Source organism: Girardinichthys multiradiatus, chromosome 3 (genome assembly GCF_021462225.1).
Source record: "Girardinichthys multiradiatus isolate DD_20200921_A chromosome 3, DD_fGirMul_XY1, whole genome shotgun sequence".
Lineage (NCBI taxonomy): Eukaryota > Metazoa > Chordata > Actinopteri > Cyprinodontiformes > Goodeidae > Girardinichthys > Girardinichthys multiradiatus.
The window spans coordinates 3,217,736-3,237,395 of NC_061796.1; the positions used below are offsets into that span (position 1 = coordinate 3,217,736).

General features: G+C 38.8%; 1 protein-coding gene across 2 annotated transcripts in view; it reads right to left on the reverse strand.

Annotated features, from left to right (window-relative positions):
- Positions 1 to 19,660, reverse strand: part of si:dkey-12j5.1 (probable assembly chaperone of rpl4) — a 69,785-nt gene that overhangs the window by 15,828 nt on the left and 34,297 nt on the right. For both annotated transcript variants that reach the window (XM_047360354.1, XM_047360353.1), the window contains exons 5-9: positions 18,644 to 18,753; positions 18,417 to 18,540; positions 16,292 to 16,384; positions 14,461 to 14,529; positions 5,062 to 5,115 (exon numbers count right to left, since the gene is read on the reverse strand). In XM_047360354.1, the coding sequence (XP_047216310.1) occupies positions 5,062 to 5,115; positions 14,461 to 14,529; positions 16,292 to 16,384; positions 18,417 to 18,540; positions 18,644 to 18,753 (450 nt within the window). The remainder of the gene's footprint in view (positions 1 to 5,061; positions 5,116 to 14,460; positions 14,530 to 16,291; positions 16,385 to 18,416; positions 18,541 to 18,643; positions 18,754 to 19,660) is intronic.

Sequence of the window (19,660 nt, forward strand, 5' to 3'; positions counted from 1 at the left end):
TATTTCAGATCTTTTATTGTCTTAATACGGATGATTTTGGCATACAGCTCATGAAAACCCAAAATTCCTATCTCACAAAATTAGCATATCATTAAAAGGGTCTCTAAACGAGCTATGAACCTAATCATTTGAATCAATGAGTTAACTCTAAACACCTGCAAAAGATTCCTGAGACCTTTAAAACTTTGGGGGACCTGCGGAAGCAGTGGACTGAGTCTGGATTAGAAACATCCAGAGCCACCGTGCACAGGCATGTGCAGGAAATGGGCTACAGGTGCCGCATTCCCCAGGTCAAGCCACTTTTGAACCAGAAACAGCGGCAGAAGTGCCTGACCTGGGCTACAGAGAAGCAGCACTGGACTGTTGCTCAGTGGTCCAAAGTACTTTTTTCAGATGAAAGCAAATTCTGCATGTCATTCGGAAATCAAGGTGCCAGAGTCTGGAGGAAGACTGGGGAGAAGGAAATGCCAAAATGCCAGAAGTCCAGTGTCAAGTACCCACAGTCAGTGATGGTCTGGGGTGCCGTGTCAGCTGCTGGTGTTGGTCCACTGTGTTTTATCAAGGGCAGGGTCAATGCAGCTAGCTATCAGGAGATTTTGGAGCATTTCATGCTTCCATCTGCTGAAAAGCTTTATGGAGATGAAGATTTCATTTTTCAGCACGACCTGGCACCTGCTCACAATGCCAAAACCACTGGTAAATGGTTTACTGACTATGGTATCACTGTGCTCAATTGGCCTGCCAACTCTCCTGACCTGAACCCCATAGAGAATCTGTGGGATATTGTGAAGAGAACGTTGAGAGACTCAAGACCCAACACTCTGGATGAGCTAAAGGCCGCTATCGAAGCATCCTGGGCCTCCATAAGACCTCAGCAGTGCCACAGGCTGATTGCCTCCATGCCACGCCGCATTGAAGCAGTCATTTCTGCAAAAGGATTCCCGACCAAGTATTGAGTGCATAACTGTACATGATTATTTGAAGGTTGACGTTTTTTGTATTAAAAACACTTTTCTTTTATTGGTCGGATGAAATATGCTAATTTTGTGAGATAGGAATTTTGGGTTTTCATGAGCTGTATGCCAAAATCATCCGTATTAAGACAATAAAAGTCCTAAAATATTTCATTTAGTGTGCAATGAATCTAAAATATATGAATGTTAAATTTTCATCATGACATTATGGAAAATAATGAACTTTATCACAATATGGTAATATTTTGAGAAGGACCTGTATACAGCTCTGACAGAAGAAGTGCTCCATCTGCAAGTCGTTCAGCCATATGTGTCTAAGCCAGAATAGGACTCTGATGATCTATGATGAATACTCGAAAATGCTCCAACAGGAGGTGACGAGGATTATTATCGTCTATAGAACTTAAATCGGTATGAATCTACCTATATTCCATTTTGATGGTTTTCATTTGATTTCCATGCATCTTTGGCGCTATTAAACGCTGAATTCTGCTACTTTTGCCTGAATCATGTGACATTCCCGAATAGCAGTCATAGATATCCACGGTACATTAAACACTGCAGAGTGCAGAAACAAAGCAGATTACTAACTTTTTTGTGACTTGTGCATTACTAAATCGGGTGCAGTGCTCACTAAAACACACTCTGCTCCTAACGTACCTTGGATCATGTTCTATGTTATGTGGAGTCATGGGAGAGCTGGCTGGTTCGAATGGACCCGATTTCAGAATGTTTGTGTGCTTGTTGATTGTTTTTAGCAGTCATGGTTCTCGTTTTGCAGGTTGTATATACAGGTCCTTCTCAAAATATTAGCATATTGTGATAAAGTTCATTATTTTCCATAATGTCATGATGAAAATTTAACATTCATATATTTTAGATTCATTGCACACTAACTGAAATATTTCAGGTCTTTTATTGTCTTAATACGGATGATTTTGGCATACAGCTCATGAAAACACAAAATTCCTATCTCACAAAATTAGCATATTTCATCCGACCAATAAAAGAAAAGTGTTTTTAATACAAAAAACGTCAACCATCAAATAATCATGTACAGTTATGCACTCAATACTTGGTCGGGAATCCTTTGGCAGAAATTACTGCTTCAATGCGGCGTGGCATGGAGGCAATCAGCCTGTGGCACTGCTGAGGTCTTATGGAGGCCCAGGATGCTTCGATAGCGGCCTTTAGCTCATCCAGAGTGTTGGGTCTTGAGTCTCTCAACGTTCTCTTCACAATATCCCACAGATTCTCTATGGGGTTCAGGTCAGGAGCGTTGGCAGGCCAATTGAGCACAGTGATACCATAGTCAGTAAACCATTTACCAGTGGTTTTGGCACTGTGAGCAGGTGCCAGGTCGTGCTGAAAAATGAAATCTTCATCTCCATAAAGCTTTTCAGCAAATGGAAGCATGAAGTGCTCCAAAATCTCCTGATAGCTAGCTGCATTGACCCTGCCCTTGATAAAACACAGTGGACCAACACCAGCAGCTGACACGGCACCCCAGACCATCACTGACTGTGGGTACTTGACACTGGACCTCTGGCATTTTGGCATTTCCTTCTCCCCAGTCTTCCTCCAGACTCTGGCACCTTGATTTCTGAATGACACGCAGAATTCGCTTTCATCCGAAAAAAGTACTTTGGACCACTGAGCAACAGTCCAGTGCTGCTTCTCTGTAGCCCAGGTCAGGCGCTTCTGCTGCTGTTTCTGGTTCAAAAGTGGCTTGACCTGGGGAATGTGGCACCTGTAGCCCATTTCCTGCACACGCTTGTGCACGGTGGCTCTGGATGTTTCTACTCCAGACTCAGTCCACTGCTTCCGCAGGTCCCCCAAGGTCTGGAATTGGCCCTTCTCCAAAATCTTCCTCAGGGTCCGGTCACCTCTTCTCGTTGTGCAGCGTTTTCTGCCACACTTTTTTCTTCCCACAGACTTCCCACTGAGGTGCCTTGATACAGCACTCTGGGAACAGCCTATTCGTACAGAAATTTCTTTCTGTGTCTTACCCTCTTGCTTGAGGGTGTCAATAGTGGCCTTCTGGACAGCAGTCAGGTCGGCAGTCTTACCCATGATTGGGGTTTTGAGTGATGAACCAGGATGGGAGTTTTAAAGGCCCCAGGAATCTTTTGCAGGTGTTTAGAGTTAACTCGTTGATTCAGATGATTAGGTTCACAGCTCGTTTAGAGACCCTTTTAATGATATGCTAATTTTGTGAGATAGGAATTTTGGGTTTTCATGAGCTGTATGCCAAAATCATCCGTATTAAGACAATAAAAGACCTGAAATATTTCAGTTAGTGTGCAATAAATCTAAAATACATGAATGTTAAATTTTCATCATGACATTATGGAAAATAATGAACTTTATCACAATATGCTAATATTTTGAGAAGGACCTGTATAGTTGGTACTTGAGAACAAAATCTGTCTGTTTCAGTCCACCTTGGTTCTCTTCATGAGGCATTTCTAAGTGTTTTTCATTGCTGAATTATTTACGAATTATGCAAGGTTACCAACATATGGTATACCTTTTTTTGCAGCTGTACAGAATACAAATGAACCTCCAAGGAAGAAATCTGTAATAAAAGTAAAGTCGTACTTTGAGCGCATCATCAGTTCTGGAGATAAACACCTGCTATGACGACTCAGAGACATGCACAGAATGCACAAGTTGGTTGGTTGTAGGGGTAACTATCCAGTTCAAACACCATTTACAAATCAAGCTGAAAAAATTACTTTTATGCTTACATTTATTACCTACGTGTTAACATATTACATGACTTTTCAGTTTTAGTCTGTCCAGCTAAAAAATAATGGGAAAATAATTTAAGTTAATTATTACCCATTTAGGCATGGTTAATGAAGCTTTGTTGACTTAAATTTGTGTTTTAAAGCTCTGGCATGCGATACCAGTGCTTTACAGCAAGGTTATCTTAACTTCACTGTCCTCAAACAAAGTAAGTTTCACAAAGATTAACGTTAACAGTTTTGAGCTATTAAATGACCTGTTTCCAACCCAAAACTCGATTTTTATAGACTTTGCCAAAGCAAAGGTCCAGGTTGTGGGTAATGTTAGAACAATGCGGGGCACGGCGGTGGCGCAGGGGTAAACCGCACGGCCTACATACGGAGGCTACATTCCTCAACACAGCCTTTACAGGTTTGAGTCCCGGCTTGTAGACCTTTGCTGCATGTATTCCCCTCTTTCTCTCCACCCCATTTCCTGTCGGCCAACTTGCAAAATAAAAACCACTAGTGCCACAAAATAAAAAAATAAAAAACGTTTTAATGATTTAAATTCCCCACACAACTACACTTACTGTAGTTGTTTAAGGAATAGAGTTCTTTCCCAGTTCTGCAGGAAACAAAGTCAGGAGATAAATTCCACATGACAAGGTTATTAGCTGAAATGCATTTTCTAGTTTAGTGACAGTACAATAACACCTAAAAATCCCCAGATAGAACTAAAACACACAAAACAAATAAATCCTGAAAAGTTGAGTCTCTATGACAGCCTGCTTGTAACAAAGTGCCTAAATATCCCATTTAAAAGAGTTTCTTTGCCAAGTTGACTGCTCATCTCTTGGGTTTAAGGGTCTTTTTATGCCTGACTGATTCCTAGGTTGGCATTGGGTAGCCTAACAAATACAAAAATAACAGTCAGAAAAAAAGAGTTTATGATCGCGAGGTCTTTTAAAAGATTACAAGCAAGTGTGGCACCTTGAAAGCAAATCACAAAGAGAAGTGTTTCAGATCTGTAGTCCATAGTCCACAAATGTGATAAAACAGGGCTTCTTCACATCTTTCATGTGAAAATTCCATAATGAGTTCTTATTTCATTTTTGGCTTGTTTCAAAGGTTTAATTACAACAGAATGGAATTACCTCAGACATTTCTACAAAGGTTGGAATTTAAAACATAGAATCTGCAAAAGACACCAGTGGAAAGAAGGTGGATGCATATAGAGTCTTTAAAAAATTTTAAGAAAGTGCAACTATAAAGAAAAGAAGGGATGACTCAAGACTTTCGCACAGTAATGCACACACCATGTACAATTTGTTTAATAAAAGTAATGTATTGTTTACCTGAACAACTTCATCATCTTCCTCCAGGAGACCCTCCAATACATCTACAGCCATCTAATAAAGACAGACAACAAAAAAGATAAAGAGACAGAACACTAAAAACAAAAACAAAAATCTAAGAAAAATAACCAAACATTTTTACATAAAAATATAAGTTCAGCATTACGAAAATGCACTCTCCTGGGCCATGGCTGTAAATAAATCTTCAGAGATGAGCAACATTGTTGTTGTCGTCATTGTTGTGCATCCTCAAGGCAGCTCGATCAATGACAGTGATCAGAGGGTGTGATAAGCGTCTAAAGGGTCAGCATCCCCATTCACAAAGTCATCAATACCAACAAGACAACAGACACGGCAGTCAATATTCACACTCATGAGTGCTTATTGCACAGTCAATAATCACTACAGCCACTGTCTCCGATGGCCCTTTTAATCTTTTTACTGACAACCTGCTCTTACCCTCCTACCATCCCATGCAGCAAAAGTCCCAAATAAATCTAAAGATCAACTTGACACTCTGTCCATATTCCCCCCCACTTTCAGATTGTTTGTCTGATTCGCTCTCTGTAGTGTCCTGGAGAGGCGGTTTGAGGTCTCAACGGGGCCAAATGTTAGCTGACCTTTGTCGGAGCGCTGTCTGTGGGAGGTTTCCATTACAGAAATCAGATCTTGGCTAAAGTTGGCTGTATGTTTGTTTAGCTCTGTCTCTCCATGTGGAACCTGTGGTTGCCTCTGCCTTTGTGCATGTGTTTGTGTGTGTGTGTGTGTATGTGTATGTGTGTGTGTGTGTGAAGCCCCAGGTGATGATATATTGATTTTTGTCAACTTCAGGTTGGAAGCTACGGTTAGCCAATCACCCGTGGTGAAAGGCAAGAAGAAAAGACATGCACGCAACCCTGCGTGCACACACACACACACACACACACACGCAGAAAGCAAAAGCTCAACAGAAATGTGACAACAAAAAGCTGCACTTGTTTCTCGTTAAAACGAACTTATTAGCTGGAGAACTTCCCAGTTTTTTTCTACTCCTCCTGCTCGGCAGAGTTTCTTTCCATTAACGTGGTACCAGTGATGATAAAGACGCCCGCCGCCTGCACAGACTGAGCAAGAGTCGGGTTAATTGAGAGTATCTCGTTAGGAACCTGAAAATGTGCATGTCAAAGAGTCATATGATTCATTCCTAGACCAATTATGAGCAGAGAACCTATTGTCCTAAATTAATTAATGACTGATTAAAAGCACACAAAACAAAAACACCCAATCTCAATCGATGTGGGATGGATTTATGCCCAGCGCTACAATTATCTCCTCCACTTTCATTGTCTCGCTCCAACACATGCGTACAAAGATACCGTGCCAAACAATAGATGTTGGGTATTTTTATCCCATGAATATTTCACATTCTATTATATGTCACACACCAACGGAAAGAAGTGCAAAATTGTGAACTCTTAGTTAAATATCTAGTTTTTCCAAACTTTGTGCAAAAAAGAATCTGAAATGTAAGGCATGTATTTGTATTCAGTTCTCTTTACTCTCAAATACCATCCAGTGCAACCAAACACCTATAGAATTCATCTAATTAGAAAACAGAGTCCAAAAGTGTGTCATTTCATCTCAGTTCTGCTGTCAACCTTTGTGTGGAAAGTGACGTATGCCAGTTTCAGGTCCCGTTTTGTGCATACTCTGCGTTTATAAATGAAACCCCTGGTGCGTAAATGTGAACCATGATCAGTTCTGAATTTCATAAAATCAACCTTTTTGGAAAAGTGACAAGAAGAAAGCCATTACCGAAACAAGGTCAATAGCAGGTCAGTTTAAGTTTGCCACGAGCCACATATGGCGCATGACAAACATTACGGAGGAAGTGCTCTGATTAAAGACCAAAAATTTACCTTTTCGGCCGACATACAAAATGCCTTGCTGAGCACAGCGCTCTGAACACAGCATCCAAACAGTGACATAATGGTGGCAGCATCATGATGTGGGGATGCCGTTCTTCAGCACGGAGAGACATGCTGGTCAACGTTGATGGGGGGATGGATGAAGCTAAACACAGGACAATCTTGAAACAAAACCTTTCAGATGTTGTCAAATGGAACTGAGGTCCACCTTCCAGCAAGACATTAAATGGTTAACAGCAAAGCATGTTCAGTTTTGAGCCCAGACCTAAATCCGTTTCAGAATATGTGACAATTAATGTTCACAGACACTCACTATCTGAGCCTAATACTGTTTCGCAAAGAAAAATAAGTAAAGATACTGGCCACTAAATCACAGCTAAAAGTTGGTTCTACAACAGACTACATCAGGGGACGCTGAATACATATGCACAACACTCTTTTTAGATCTTTAGTCCCAAAAAGACATGCAACTCTTTGCTGCTTTGTTACTTTATCACATAAAACCCCAATAAAAAAAACACTAATGTTTGTGGGTAACATGGTAAAATGTGGAAAGGTTCACACTAATAGATAGGACAAATGACCTGCTGGGGTATTAAACAACAGATAGAGCAGGGAGTTTTGGAGCAGTAAAAATAGAACAAGAGATATATCTGGAAGCGAGGACAAGTGAGCAATGATAACCATTATATCGTCTCCAACTTATTAACTATGCTGGTCAGCCCAGGGGCGAGTGATTAAAGATTCAGAGTTTTTTAAGCTGCTTCACGCTCTAAACAACAACAAGATTAAGATTCCTGTGAAGATAAGAGAAAAATAGGGAGTGATACAAATTAAAAGAGGGAGAAAGTTGGAAAGAGGCAAAAAAACAAAACAATGCAAGATGCACATAAATACTAAAAACAGTACAAGTGTGCTGTCCCCTTTATTTCAAGACCTCTATAGCAAAAAAAAACAAAACAAAAGCAGCACTCTGGGGAGGAACTCATTTATAATGTCCATTGTGCTCGAGAGCAGTTTGTGTGTTTGTGTGTCGTCTTCGGGCAATGCTGTTTAACAGAATCATTTTACTGGAGCGTGCAGCAGAGACTGGAGAAAGACAAATCACTTTACAAGTGAGGGCGTGCCATAGCTCACACACAAGCAAACACACACACACAAACAGGGACACAGGGCAGCTACAGCGAAGTAAATTAATCTGGGAGAAGTCTATGCAAACTCTGCTTGTGAGCAATATTGGAGATACAAGCGGCACAAGGGTCTAAATGTAATGACAGAAGCTTTTAATAAATAAATAGAAGCAAACACAAGTGACAAGGTGCGTAGGTACGATAGTATCCACCAGCCTGTGTGACAACTGCACTGAAAGATGCCTTAATGGCTGTCAGGAAAGGTAGCTGCCCGTTTTCCTGTCTGCTGTGTGACAAGTAAATCAGCAGCAATGATGGATGATGATGATGACGTTCGTGTGTCTGTGTGTACGCGTGTGTGTGTCTATCAATGTAAGTGAGAAACCAGGGACCTCTGCAGGACACTTAAAAATACAGAGAAAGACAAAAAATTTTAATTAAGAAAAACAAATAACATTTCCTCATGCAGGTCACCTGGGCTTCAGTAATGTATTATACCATACTGTATTGTAATATAATTTTATTTGCATTGGACCATATGTAATTATATCAAAGTCTGACTTTATAATTGAATTTGAATGAGTTAAAATGATATGATTTAATTCTTTAATGAAATTGCTGCTATATAAATACAGCTGAAACCAGATATGAACATATGTGCACTCATATCCTTTTCACATTTTGCCCACAAGTTTACTATGGGACTGAGAATAGGAATTTTTTGATCACCACTTCAAATCATTGACTTTATTGCCCTCAAGCCCGTCTGTAACTAGCTTGTTGGTACGATTATGATTATTGTCCATTTGGAAGACATGTTTGCTAGAGTTTTAAGTTCTGGCTAATGTCTTGAGATGTTGCATCAATATTTCCACAGAATTTTCTATCCTCATTATGCTATCTATTTTGCACACCAGTCCCTCCAGCAGAAAAACACGTAATGATGGTCATTATGGCCAAACGCAGATCCTGACCACAGGACCAACCTCCCAGAATCCATTTGCAAATTGTAATCTGGCTTATAATGTTGCTGTGGACATGTGGAGAGTGTCTTAGAATACGCTGATCTTTTTTGCAATAGTATCATTATCCTACATTGTAACAACTTCCTTACCATCCTTTTCACCTACATTTCCAGGCTTGGTTTGTCATAGTTCCAGTAAATTTAAACATCATAATTATTGCTCCAAGTCTAGATTTGGGCTAGTTTAGAGAGGAAGTTATTTTCTTGTTACGACATCCTGATTTATGAACATCATCACACAATTGCCTTATTTTAATGCTGTGTTTTCCCGTTTTGCCCATTTAGAAGAGTGGCTATAAGAAGTGAAGTCTGTGTCATTTCGTTTTTATACTCCAGGGAAACAGACTACGGATAAGTAATAAAGATGCTTCAGTTAAATTTATTTTATAGGAATCGTAAAGGGTGTCAATTAGTGTGGCACAAGATATTTTGTGTAAAAAGCACTGTTGCCTTGCAGCAAGAAGGTCCTGGGTTCGACTGCCGGCCAGGGGTCTTTCTGCATGGAGTTTGCCTGTGGTATGGGTGGGTTTTCACTTGGTACTCCAGCTTCCTCCCACAGTCCAAAAACATGACTGTTAGGTAAATTGGTCTCTCTAAATTGCCCTTAGGTTTGACTGAGTGTGTGCATGGTTGTTTGTCCTGTATGTCTCTGTGTTGCCCTGTGATGGACTGGCAACCTATCCAGGGTGGACCCTGCCTCTCGCCCGTAGACTGCTGGAGATAGACACCAGCTCCCCCGTGACCCACTATGGAACATTTGTTTTTTTCCACTGAACAAATATGCTTAAATTAAATGTTTGATTTGTCTAAAATCAGTGTGAAATTACATATTACCGCAATAAAACTTGTTTCAAGGCTTTTAAACACATCTCTAACAGGGCTGCCAATAAATGTGGAGGGCTCTGTAATTATCTTCGCGCTCATATTCCATTAGCAATGTGAAAAATAAAATTTTCGGCAAGTATTCATGTTTTGTAATGAATCAAAAGAGGAAAAGGATTTGAAGAAGTATTTTCGGCTAATATTTATTTCCCAAATTACGGTGAGTAGAAAAGATCATAGAAATTGAAAACCCGCTCATGAAGGAGTACTTTCTACTTGTTTTTTTCTTCTCAATGAAGCATTTCTGGAACAGCTAACTTTCCAGTCCTGATGTCAATTAAATCACAAGTTTATAAAAGTTTTAAAAGATTTTTTTAAACAACCTTCGAAATTCAAACTTTTAACACATTTCTTTTTTTTGACTCAATCACATTAACGTTACTTTTATTTAACACACCTGTTTTTATGTCTGTAGCTGAATTAACTCAGCTCCAGCCCTGTTATTTATGAGGATATAGCCAGTGTGCTGTGTAAAGTCTTATGAACATCTTAAATTTTCTTAATGAGGTTGAAGAAAGAGATCTTGGGTGGCCAATCAATGAGTTAAAATTATGTTTTACCCTGTCTAAATGACTCTATAGATATTCGAGCTCGATGAATCCTGGCATTCAATCAGGCTCCTCTCAATGAAATTGGCTTAATTTATTTGTATGCTTCATGAAGGAGGACATTTTGAGTGAAACAGAGTAGCACTTTTTCCCAGAAACCACAGGAAGTGTCTCTTAACATTATTTTTCAGGAATATGGTACTATTCGTATAATTTTATCACTTTTGATAGCTTATAGCAGGGGTGGGAAACTCAAGTCCTCAAGGACTGGTGTCCTGCAACGTTTAGATGTGCCTCTGCTTCAGCACACCCGCATCAAATATATGGCTCATTACCAGGCTTGTGCAGAACTTGACTGCATACTGAGAAGGTTATTCAGCCATTTGATTCAGGTGTGTTGGACCAGGGACACATCTAAAAGTTACAGGACACCGGCAATCAAGGACTGGAGATGCCCACCCCTGGCTTCTAGTAACAGTAAAAGGTGAAGCTCAATAAATAAGAATGTTGTTGAAAAGTTGGTTGCCCTGCGACCTGCACAGGGTGTACTCTGCCACATGCCAAATGGCTGCTGGAGATTGGCACTGGAAGTCTGAATGTCCCAAAGGATGTGGCTGATTACAGAGTGCTGCACCCAAGCATATTCATAGAAAGTTGAGTGGAAGGAAACGGTGCACAAGGCGCAGACTGCAGTTGGAGTCTGTGCTTTAAGAGCCGTACTGAGTACTAACTACACTACACAATACATTGACATTGACTTTGTATTAGACTGACATTTCAGCCTTAAGAATCCCTTTTATAGATCTAATATGATGTTCTAATTTTCTGAAAAATGGAAATTAAGGTTTGCATTACCTATAAACCATAATCATGAACAAATAAATGCTTGAAATCTATCACTTCGTAATAAGTCTATATATCATAAGTTTCACATTTTGAATTGAATTACAAAAATGAATCAACTTTTTAAGGATATTCTAATTTAATGAGAAGCATCTGCCTGTTAAACAAATTGTTTTGCCTATTTTGTGGATTTGTTTTTGGTTTGTTGGCTTTGTGTTCTTGGAGAAGCAGTATATGATCTTAAATACTACTAATAATAATCTTTATTGTTCATAAATGTGAAAAGCGGCAAGGACACTACAAGGTCACAAACAATCAAGGGGCACAACTTCAAGTCTGAATATTGTTCAACAGTTGAGCAACATTTTTGGATTTGATATAAAAGATTTCTTATAAATGTTCTTGGTTGCTCTTGCTGCCCTATATCGCCTTCCAGAGGGGAGTTTAACAAATTCCACAAATAGTGGGTGACCTGATGAAAGGAAAATGTGAACACAAGTGTTATTTTACCGAGCCAAAGGTTGTGGTGTGTTAGCTTCTTGTTTAAACTGTTACCCACTGACAAGTTCACAGCTGACGAAGTGCTGTCTGACACAAAGAGACGACCGTGGGAAAAAGCCTTTTTGAAGATTGAATCTGTCACCACAGCTCCATAGAGAAACCCACCGCACCCCTTCCATCTTACTAACAAGAAAATATACACAGAGATGATTTGGCACAACCATTACACAGAGGCCTTTATCTTTGAACATAAATAGAATTGTACAATGTTAAAATCTATTAATTAGCCAAAACATGACTTCTATAATTTTGAAAAATGTAGACATAAAATATATATAATATTGATTGAAACGGGACAGTTCTAAGCCTACAATTGGTTGCAGCTTATTTGCATTTAAAGAAGAAACAGAACATGAATCTTCATCTCTGAATCTGCAGACTGGAAACACAATCTGATTTTAGACCACAAGGAAAGAGGTATAACAGAAGCAAGTGAACAGAGTACCTACACATTTTTCACGTCGCAATTTCATACTTCACTATGCCCACATTTCCAGAGCTTTCAATTATTTTGCCTATGTTTAAAAACAGAAGTTCTGTACCAATTTACAGCTGATTTTGTATCATTTAAATATGTAATTAGAAAAAAAAACATCTGCTATAATAAGGACAGATGGCTGGGTGAGCAGATGGATGACTGGGATATTGTACAGATGGATTAAATAATGAACTAAAGAGTGGAACAATGGCTGGATGGATGGATGGATGGAATAGAACATCTATCTGGAGTCAAAGATAGATACAGGGGTTGGTAATTGAAACTGAAACACCTGTCATTTTAGTGTGGGAAGTTTCATGGCTAAATTGGACCAGCCTGGTAGCCAGTCTTCATTGATTGCACATTGCACCAGTAAGAGCAGAGTGTGAAGGTTCAATTAGCAGGGTGAGAGCACAGTTTTGCTCAAAATATTGAAATGCACACAACATTATGGGTGGCGCGTCACTGCCAAGGACTACCGAACCATTCTTGAGGACCATGTGCATCCAATGGTTCAAACATTGTATCCTGAAGGCGGTGCCGTGTATCAGGATGACAATGCACCAATACAGACAGCAAGACTGGTGAAAGATTGGTTTGATGAACATGAAAGTGAAGTTGAACATCTCCCATGGCCTGCACAGTCACCAGATCTAAATATTATTGAGCCACTTTGAGGTGTTTTGGAGGAGCGAGTCAGGAAACGTTTTCCTCCACCAGTATCACGTAGTGACCTGGCCACTATCCTGCAAGAAGAATGGTTTAAAATCCCTCTGATCACTGTGCAGGACTTGTATATGTCATTCCCAAGACGAATTGACGCTGTATTGGCCGCAAAAGGAGGCCCTACACCATACTAATAAATGATTGTGGTCTAAAACCAGGTGTTTCAGTTTCATTGTCCAACCCCTGTATAGATGGACTGAATGACGGATGTAAGGAATGACAGATAGAGTAACAAACAGACTGAGGCAACTGAAAATATCAAAATTTTTCCTGACTTTTCCAGACTGAATAGGACCCCTTCATAAGTGTGTCTACATGACACAAAGCAAAACATGAACCAATAACAACAAAGGATGTTCCGTTATAAACTGTCCCAATCCAATTTGGGACTACACTCCAGAAAGAACATTTAGCTCAACTGACATAAAAAACATTTAGGCTGCTGATGGCAAAAAGCTAATATGACTGAACCATCTATGAGTAAACAAATACCATGTTGGTAGATATGGTAAATTATGTGACACTGTGAAGCTCTGAGGACGGCCGAGGTTCAGGCTTCAGGCTCGATGACACCAACATGAGGATGAAGACAAATGACATGTCAGAAACTATGGACTGAAATGCTGTCATTTCACTGATGCAACTGACAGCACATCTCCCACTCCCACTCACACACACAAAGATATTACTGCAGCTGAACCGGTTCGGTGGAACAGTAAAGAAAAAAGAAAACATAAAAAAAGGACACTGTGCTCATTTCCTGTCAGTAATAACCATAAACCACCCAACAAGACTGACTAGAAATTAATCATTGGATCACAACAGAAAATTGCTAGACTGCTGTTGGTGTGGCAGTAATCATAGAAAATGACTTCAGGCGTTAATGATTGTTAGGAGGTTCAGAACCAAACTGAAGGCAGCGCGCCACTGAAATTGAGGCCATTTAAACTGGAAATTGATGAGTGATTTAGCAGATCAGCAGAGTGTGCTGTTTCAAAGATATGGCAGCAATTCATCAAAACAGCAGTTCATTGTGATTTGTTTCCTCTCCATTTCTTCTCCTCCATCTCCTCCCATCTGCAGCCGTCCTCCTCACCTCAGTCCCTCTCTGTAAATACCACTGTTCAATTATTGACACTAAACTCTGAAGGGCATAAAGACCAGGCATGGCCTTCCCACCTCCAGTGCTATTCAGCAGAAAGAAAAGCACACATACACACATAAAGAAATGCCAGGCGCCCCTCCTGCTGCGAGCCATGCACAGACCAGCCAAAACAGAGCGTGTAAGCAAACACATTACCTCATACTCCTCTGACTCAATAAGCAGTTTGGCTGTGGTGATGCGAGACTCGTACGGAGGGATCTCATTCTGCCGGAAGGAAAGAAAAAGAAAATAATAAGAAGGGATGGTGTGACCACCTTTGGAGGAGTGTTTACACGAGCGAAATCAAACAGAGTTCTTCCATCCTTTGTCTGATAATAACGCGATCCAATTTCAGGCTGCAAAATGCTCTGCAGCAACAAGGCTGTTAATCTCAGTCAAAGTGTCAGCGGGCTGAGTTCGGATCAACCTGCAGGTGAAGATAAGAGTCATAACTGTGGAATCACAGAGGGTTTGTTCTACCAAATCATCACAAAAACCCTTCTTGTATCACATTTATTCTTTTTTTTTTTATAAACCCCAGTATAATTTATTTGGAGATATGAAAAACTGGCACTGCAGCCATTATTTCTCCCTATTAGAATCACTCCTGGCGCTGCCTTTAATATCTGCTTCTTTTTTTTTTTTTAAAGCACACTCTGACTTACCAGCACACATTTGCGTAGGGCTCGTGTCATTTTTTCTATTTTTAACTTCCATTAATTTATTATCTCCTAGTTTGTTTTTGTTTTTTTTATTCCTGCTGATGTCCTTAACGTCCGCCACAAGGCACACTGTGACAACCTCGCTAGCTGAAAAAGGCTTTTTGAAATAAACCTGCATAGAGATGCACCAAACAATCAGATGGTGGCAAAATACCACCAGCTTGACCAGCCAGTTGGAAGCTCAGTAAAACACCACCATAAGTGCTACCAGGCTGCAAGGACAAACCGAGATAAAAGAGTTACAGCTTTTAATACTTCACATGATAAAAATTGTACACTTAGATTTTCCTTTTAAAATAAAATGATCAATAAAACCGTTTGTGATGACCCTGCAGATTAAAATTCCAGGATTTTGATTGTCCAACACCTCAACAAGCAGACGGGAGAATGTTTGAAAAGGGGGCTGAAAAACGTATGACAAATTTCAGAAACCCTTATAGAAACTCTTCAGAAGACCCTAAGATGGAGAATGCCAGAAAATATTTGAAAGTTGGAAACTTTAAATGGGAATTATAAGAATTAATGGGAATTACCAGAAAATTGGGGATATTTTAATAGAGTAAGCCCTTTTCCAAACATAACTATATACATTTTGTTTTGTCACAAGGACATATTTATGTAAAATTTAAGTTAACAATAAATATCATATCAGAAGATTTCTGTTTTCTTACAGTGATAATAGTTGTAGCATCTTTTAACAGGTTTTTTATCAAAACCATCATAGTATTTATAACAGTGATAAAATAACAAACACTAATCATGATACAAAATTGTTATCTCCTTACATCACTGCTGACAGCCATGTGGATGTTGTTACCTTGGCGAAAACTAAAATTTTAGAGGAACAAGGAGATTTAAGAACTTGTTTCAAAGAAAACTGTATTTTCCATCACATGTTGAGACATGTCTGCAGTGCATTCAGGCTGCCAGAAAGGGAGAGCAAGACTGTCAACAATTAACAGGAAGGCTGAATGGAATACAGAAAATATGCTCTGTTTTATTATTTTGAGCTTTCAACTTCTGTCTGTCATGAAACAAGTGGGATTTGGAAATGTTGGCAGCTTTTGGAAAACTCAGACATTAGATAAGAGTCTACATTTTCCAGGGAAGAAACAAGGAAGATAAAATCTGTATTGGCAAATAAAAGCTGTACAGAACCAGAGATCAGAACCTGGACAAAAAGTTCTGATCCGTGCATCTCTTAACCCAAATTGAATTGGTACCTGGTTGCATTGAGAGAAATACCGACCAGAAAATAAGCTCACCTGCGTTTCTTCATCTGTAGCGGAGGAAGCTGCACTTTGTTTCTGAGCAGGTAGCCACATTCCAACACTTTTCAACAGGTATCCATTGCCTTCCTAAAAACAAATTTAAAGATGTATGTAAAAATGTTAAGTGTCCAAAATCTCTTATATTTGCCTTGTAAGGTAATGAAAAGGTGTGCAATTGCTGGGGACCAATATCCTTGCATTACACACTGGTTAATTCATTTTCCATAGACATTAATGACTGATTATTACAAATTAATTCAATTATTGTTCATTATAATTAAAGCAGTTCAGTTGAAAAAAATAAATAAATAAATGTTGGTCAGAGGATGTGTGGATAGTTTGAAAAAAAAAAAACTGTGACAAGCCTGCCCCCTACAGTTCGTATCTAGTATCGCAGATCCACCTCAACTTGAAGATGTGAGCGAGTGAACGAGTGGCTACTTGTTAATTATTTAAAGGTGAACAAATTTCCATTTGTGACCTTATTGAAATCGTATTCAACGCTGTTGTATCTAAATCATATTTGAAATGTAAGGCTAAAAATGGTCCAAATGTGCCTGGGTGCTGGATGTTTCCTGCTCTCAGCGCTGATTAGTGACAACATTGTGAAAAAAAAAACACATGAACTATAATTAAATGTTACTTTCATGCTTCATTAAAACTCCACTAACTCATAAGAGCCCACTGTGACACAGATGTAAGATATAAGGTAAATGCTCCTCTTTGGGCTTCATTGTCACTTTTATCCCATGATAACCCACAGTGAGGACTAATCAACCTCCTGCTGCACTCATGAGTTTGTGATGTCATGACATTAACAAAATGGAAATGTGCCTCACCAGCAGCTGGGGCAGAACCATGTGTGTTTTCTGTTACAAAATTTGAGTTTTAGAATTTTAGAGCATTTTTCAAAATCAAATTCAGTAGGTAAGAAAAAAAATTACAATCTACATCGTACTGGGCTTTTAACTGTGAAAGAGCCAAACAGTCACATAAAATAGTTTAAATGATTTAGAATATTTTTCTGTTTAATTGCATAATGATAAGTTCAATACATATGTTAACAAATTTGAATATTAAAAAGATATCAAACTAAGCTAATTTGACACAATCATTGCACAAGGACATTAAAAATTAGAGATGTACCGATCTGTCGGAAAGAGATCGAAATCAGAGGATTTTCTCTCAATCAGTGATGAAACAATGCAAAATCAGATTTTTGACTGAATGTATGAAAACCAAGACCTTTCACCATTTGTAGGATAATCACATCAACCAGGAGCATGCACTTTGATGCCCATTTTTAGTTAAAGTGCACATGCTTCGATAGATAAATGGGGATAATCTTGTAATTCCTTTATTTTCTTTTAAAATTAAAATCAATAGAAAATGCGACCTACAGCACATTTTTGTCCTCTTTCATGCATAATTGTCATAAGAAAACTGGAACCGGATTCGGCAAATTGGACCTCAAAGAAAATAATTTTGGTGCACTTGAAAGTTTTTGGTAAAAAAAAAACAAAAGAAAAACAGAAATTATATATTTTTAACTAAATTAGTTGTAAGAGGATTTTCCAGAGACATATTTTTTTCTGCCATCTCACAAAATATTTTGTTTTATAAATATAAAAAAATATTTATTTACAACTAACAATATAATTTTATTTATATATATACCCAATCAAATAATTTACAAAGCCGATTTATATATAAAGGATGAGCATATTTAATGAACACCTCATATTACAGAAGCTCAGGTGATGGAATTATTTTTGTATTTTTAATTAAGTGTAACCACAAGTCCATCTTTAAACTGCAATACACACTAAAATGTTTTTGGGGGATAAAACTGTAAAGTTGATGTGGCAATTTCCCCCGGAACCGAGTCCAACATGCTCCTCGTCGCTTTCAACTTATCAGATGACTGCATGACCTCAAAGATCTGCCCAGTAATTAACATTCATATTGGCATTACCCGTCTGTGTGTGCATGTTAATAAGTGTCCATCTGCTGATTAATGGCATACAATTCAATCTGTTCAGAATAATTAACTCGGCAGATTCCTGCTTTAATGTGGCGATAACTCATCTGGAGTCGATGTGTGTGTGCATGGACTGACCTGGTTTCTCCCTGTACTAAACAGGTAACTGGCCATAAGCTGGAGAGCCTCTGGGTTGTCATGGTGATACTGTAAAGCTTTTTCAATGAACTCTCTGCATTTGTCTGCAGCTCCCTCCTCCATGCTACAATCACAGAGGCAGAAAGAGACAAATATGGACTCATTAGAAATGACTAAAACGTGAGACGGGTTTTCTGTGTAGCAGCAGTGCACTTCTGCTTCAGTACCAGAGATCTGTTAAGTAGATCTCAGCCAGGGAGCAGTAGGCCACGCTGACATCCTTTGCTGAAGGGACTTCATCGTTCTCATCCGTTGTTCCGGTGGCTCCGGCCTGAGCCTGCAAAAAAACAGCCCAAGGCAGATTTCCTGAGTTCTTGCTTATTATATAAAGAATTGAACAAACAAGTATTTTTTCTTTAATAACTACATAACATCAGAAAAAACATGTCTATACTCCCGGAGGAACTTCAGTTGAAAACATTTTTATGTCAAGCAGAAAAATCACAGTGATAAATGAATAATTGACCAAAAAAAAAAGTCCCAAACTCTCTCTTGTGCTTCAGTGCAACATATGCACATAATTCAGGCTGACTTAACGTCACACAATTATAGGACTGGAAGACAGTTTTTCTGTTAGTTCATCAGTCTCACTGGAGAAAGCTGTAATTTTATGAAAAAGTAAGAAAAGATTTTAGAACTGACCTACTTATGAGAATATTTACTATTTAGAACTATTTAGTCTTGTTAAATAACTTTTTCTATCAAAGCACCTTTTGAAAATACCAGTCTTTTCATTTTTTTCACAATTTTTTATATGCTTTTTGAAATTTGAAAAATTTACTTTCCTGTTGTTTTGCTTCAGTTCATTTTCTTATTCAGCTAAAAGATTCACACTTGAACAAAGTTAAAAATGGAAGCCTTCCCACATGAAACACATCAACACACATTGTTTAGGATTTTTCAAGTGACATCAGCTTGAACTAAAAAGATAAAAATGATGAGTTAGACTAACAACACTTATGTTTTCTGAAGCTGATGACCACAGGAAGGCCCTTCGTTATCTTGTAACTTGTTAAGCTGAAGAACCTGTCCCTCAAATGTGGGTATTCTGGGACACAGCACTCTCTTGTGAACAAAACCCTAAGGAACTTCAATCTTGACTAGAACGCCATTTTCAGCATTTTGTTCATCTTAAAAATACACACACAAACACACACATGCATAGACAAGACATGCGTTATTAC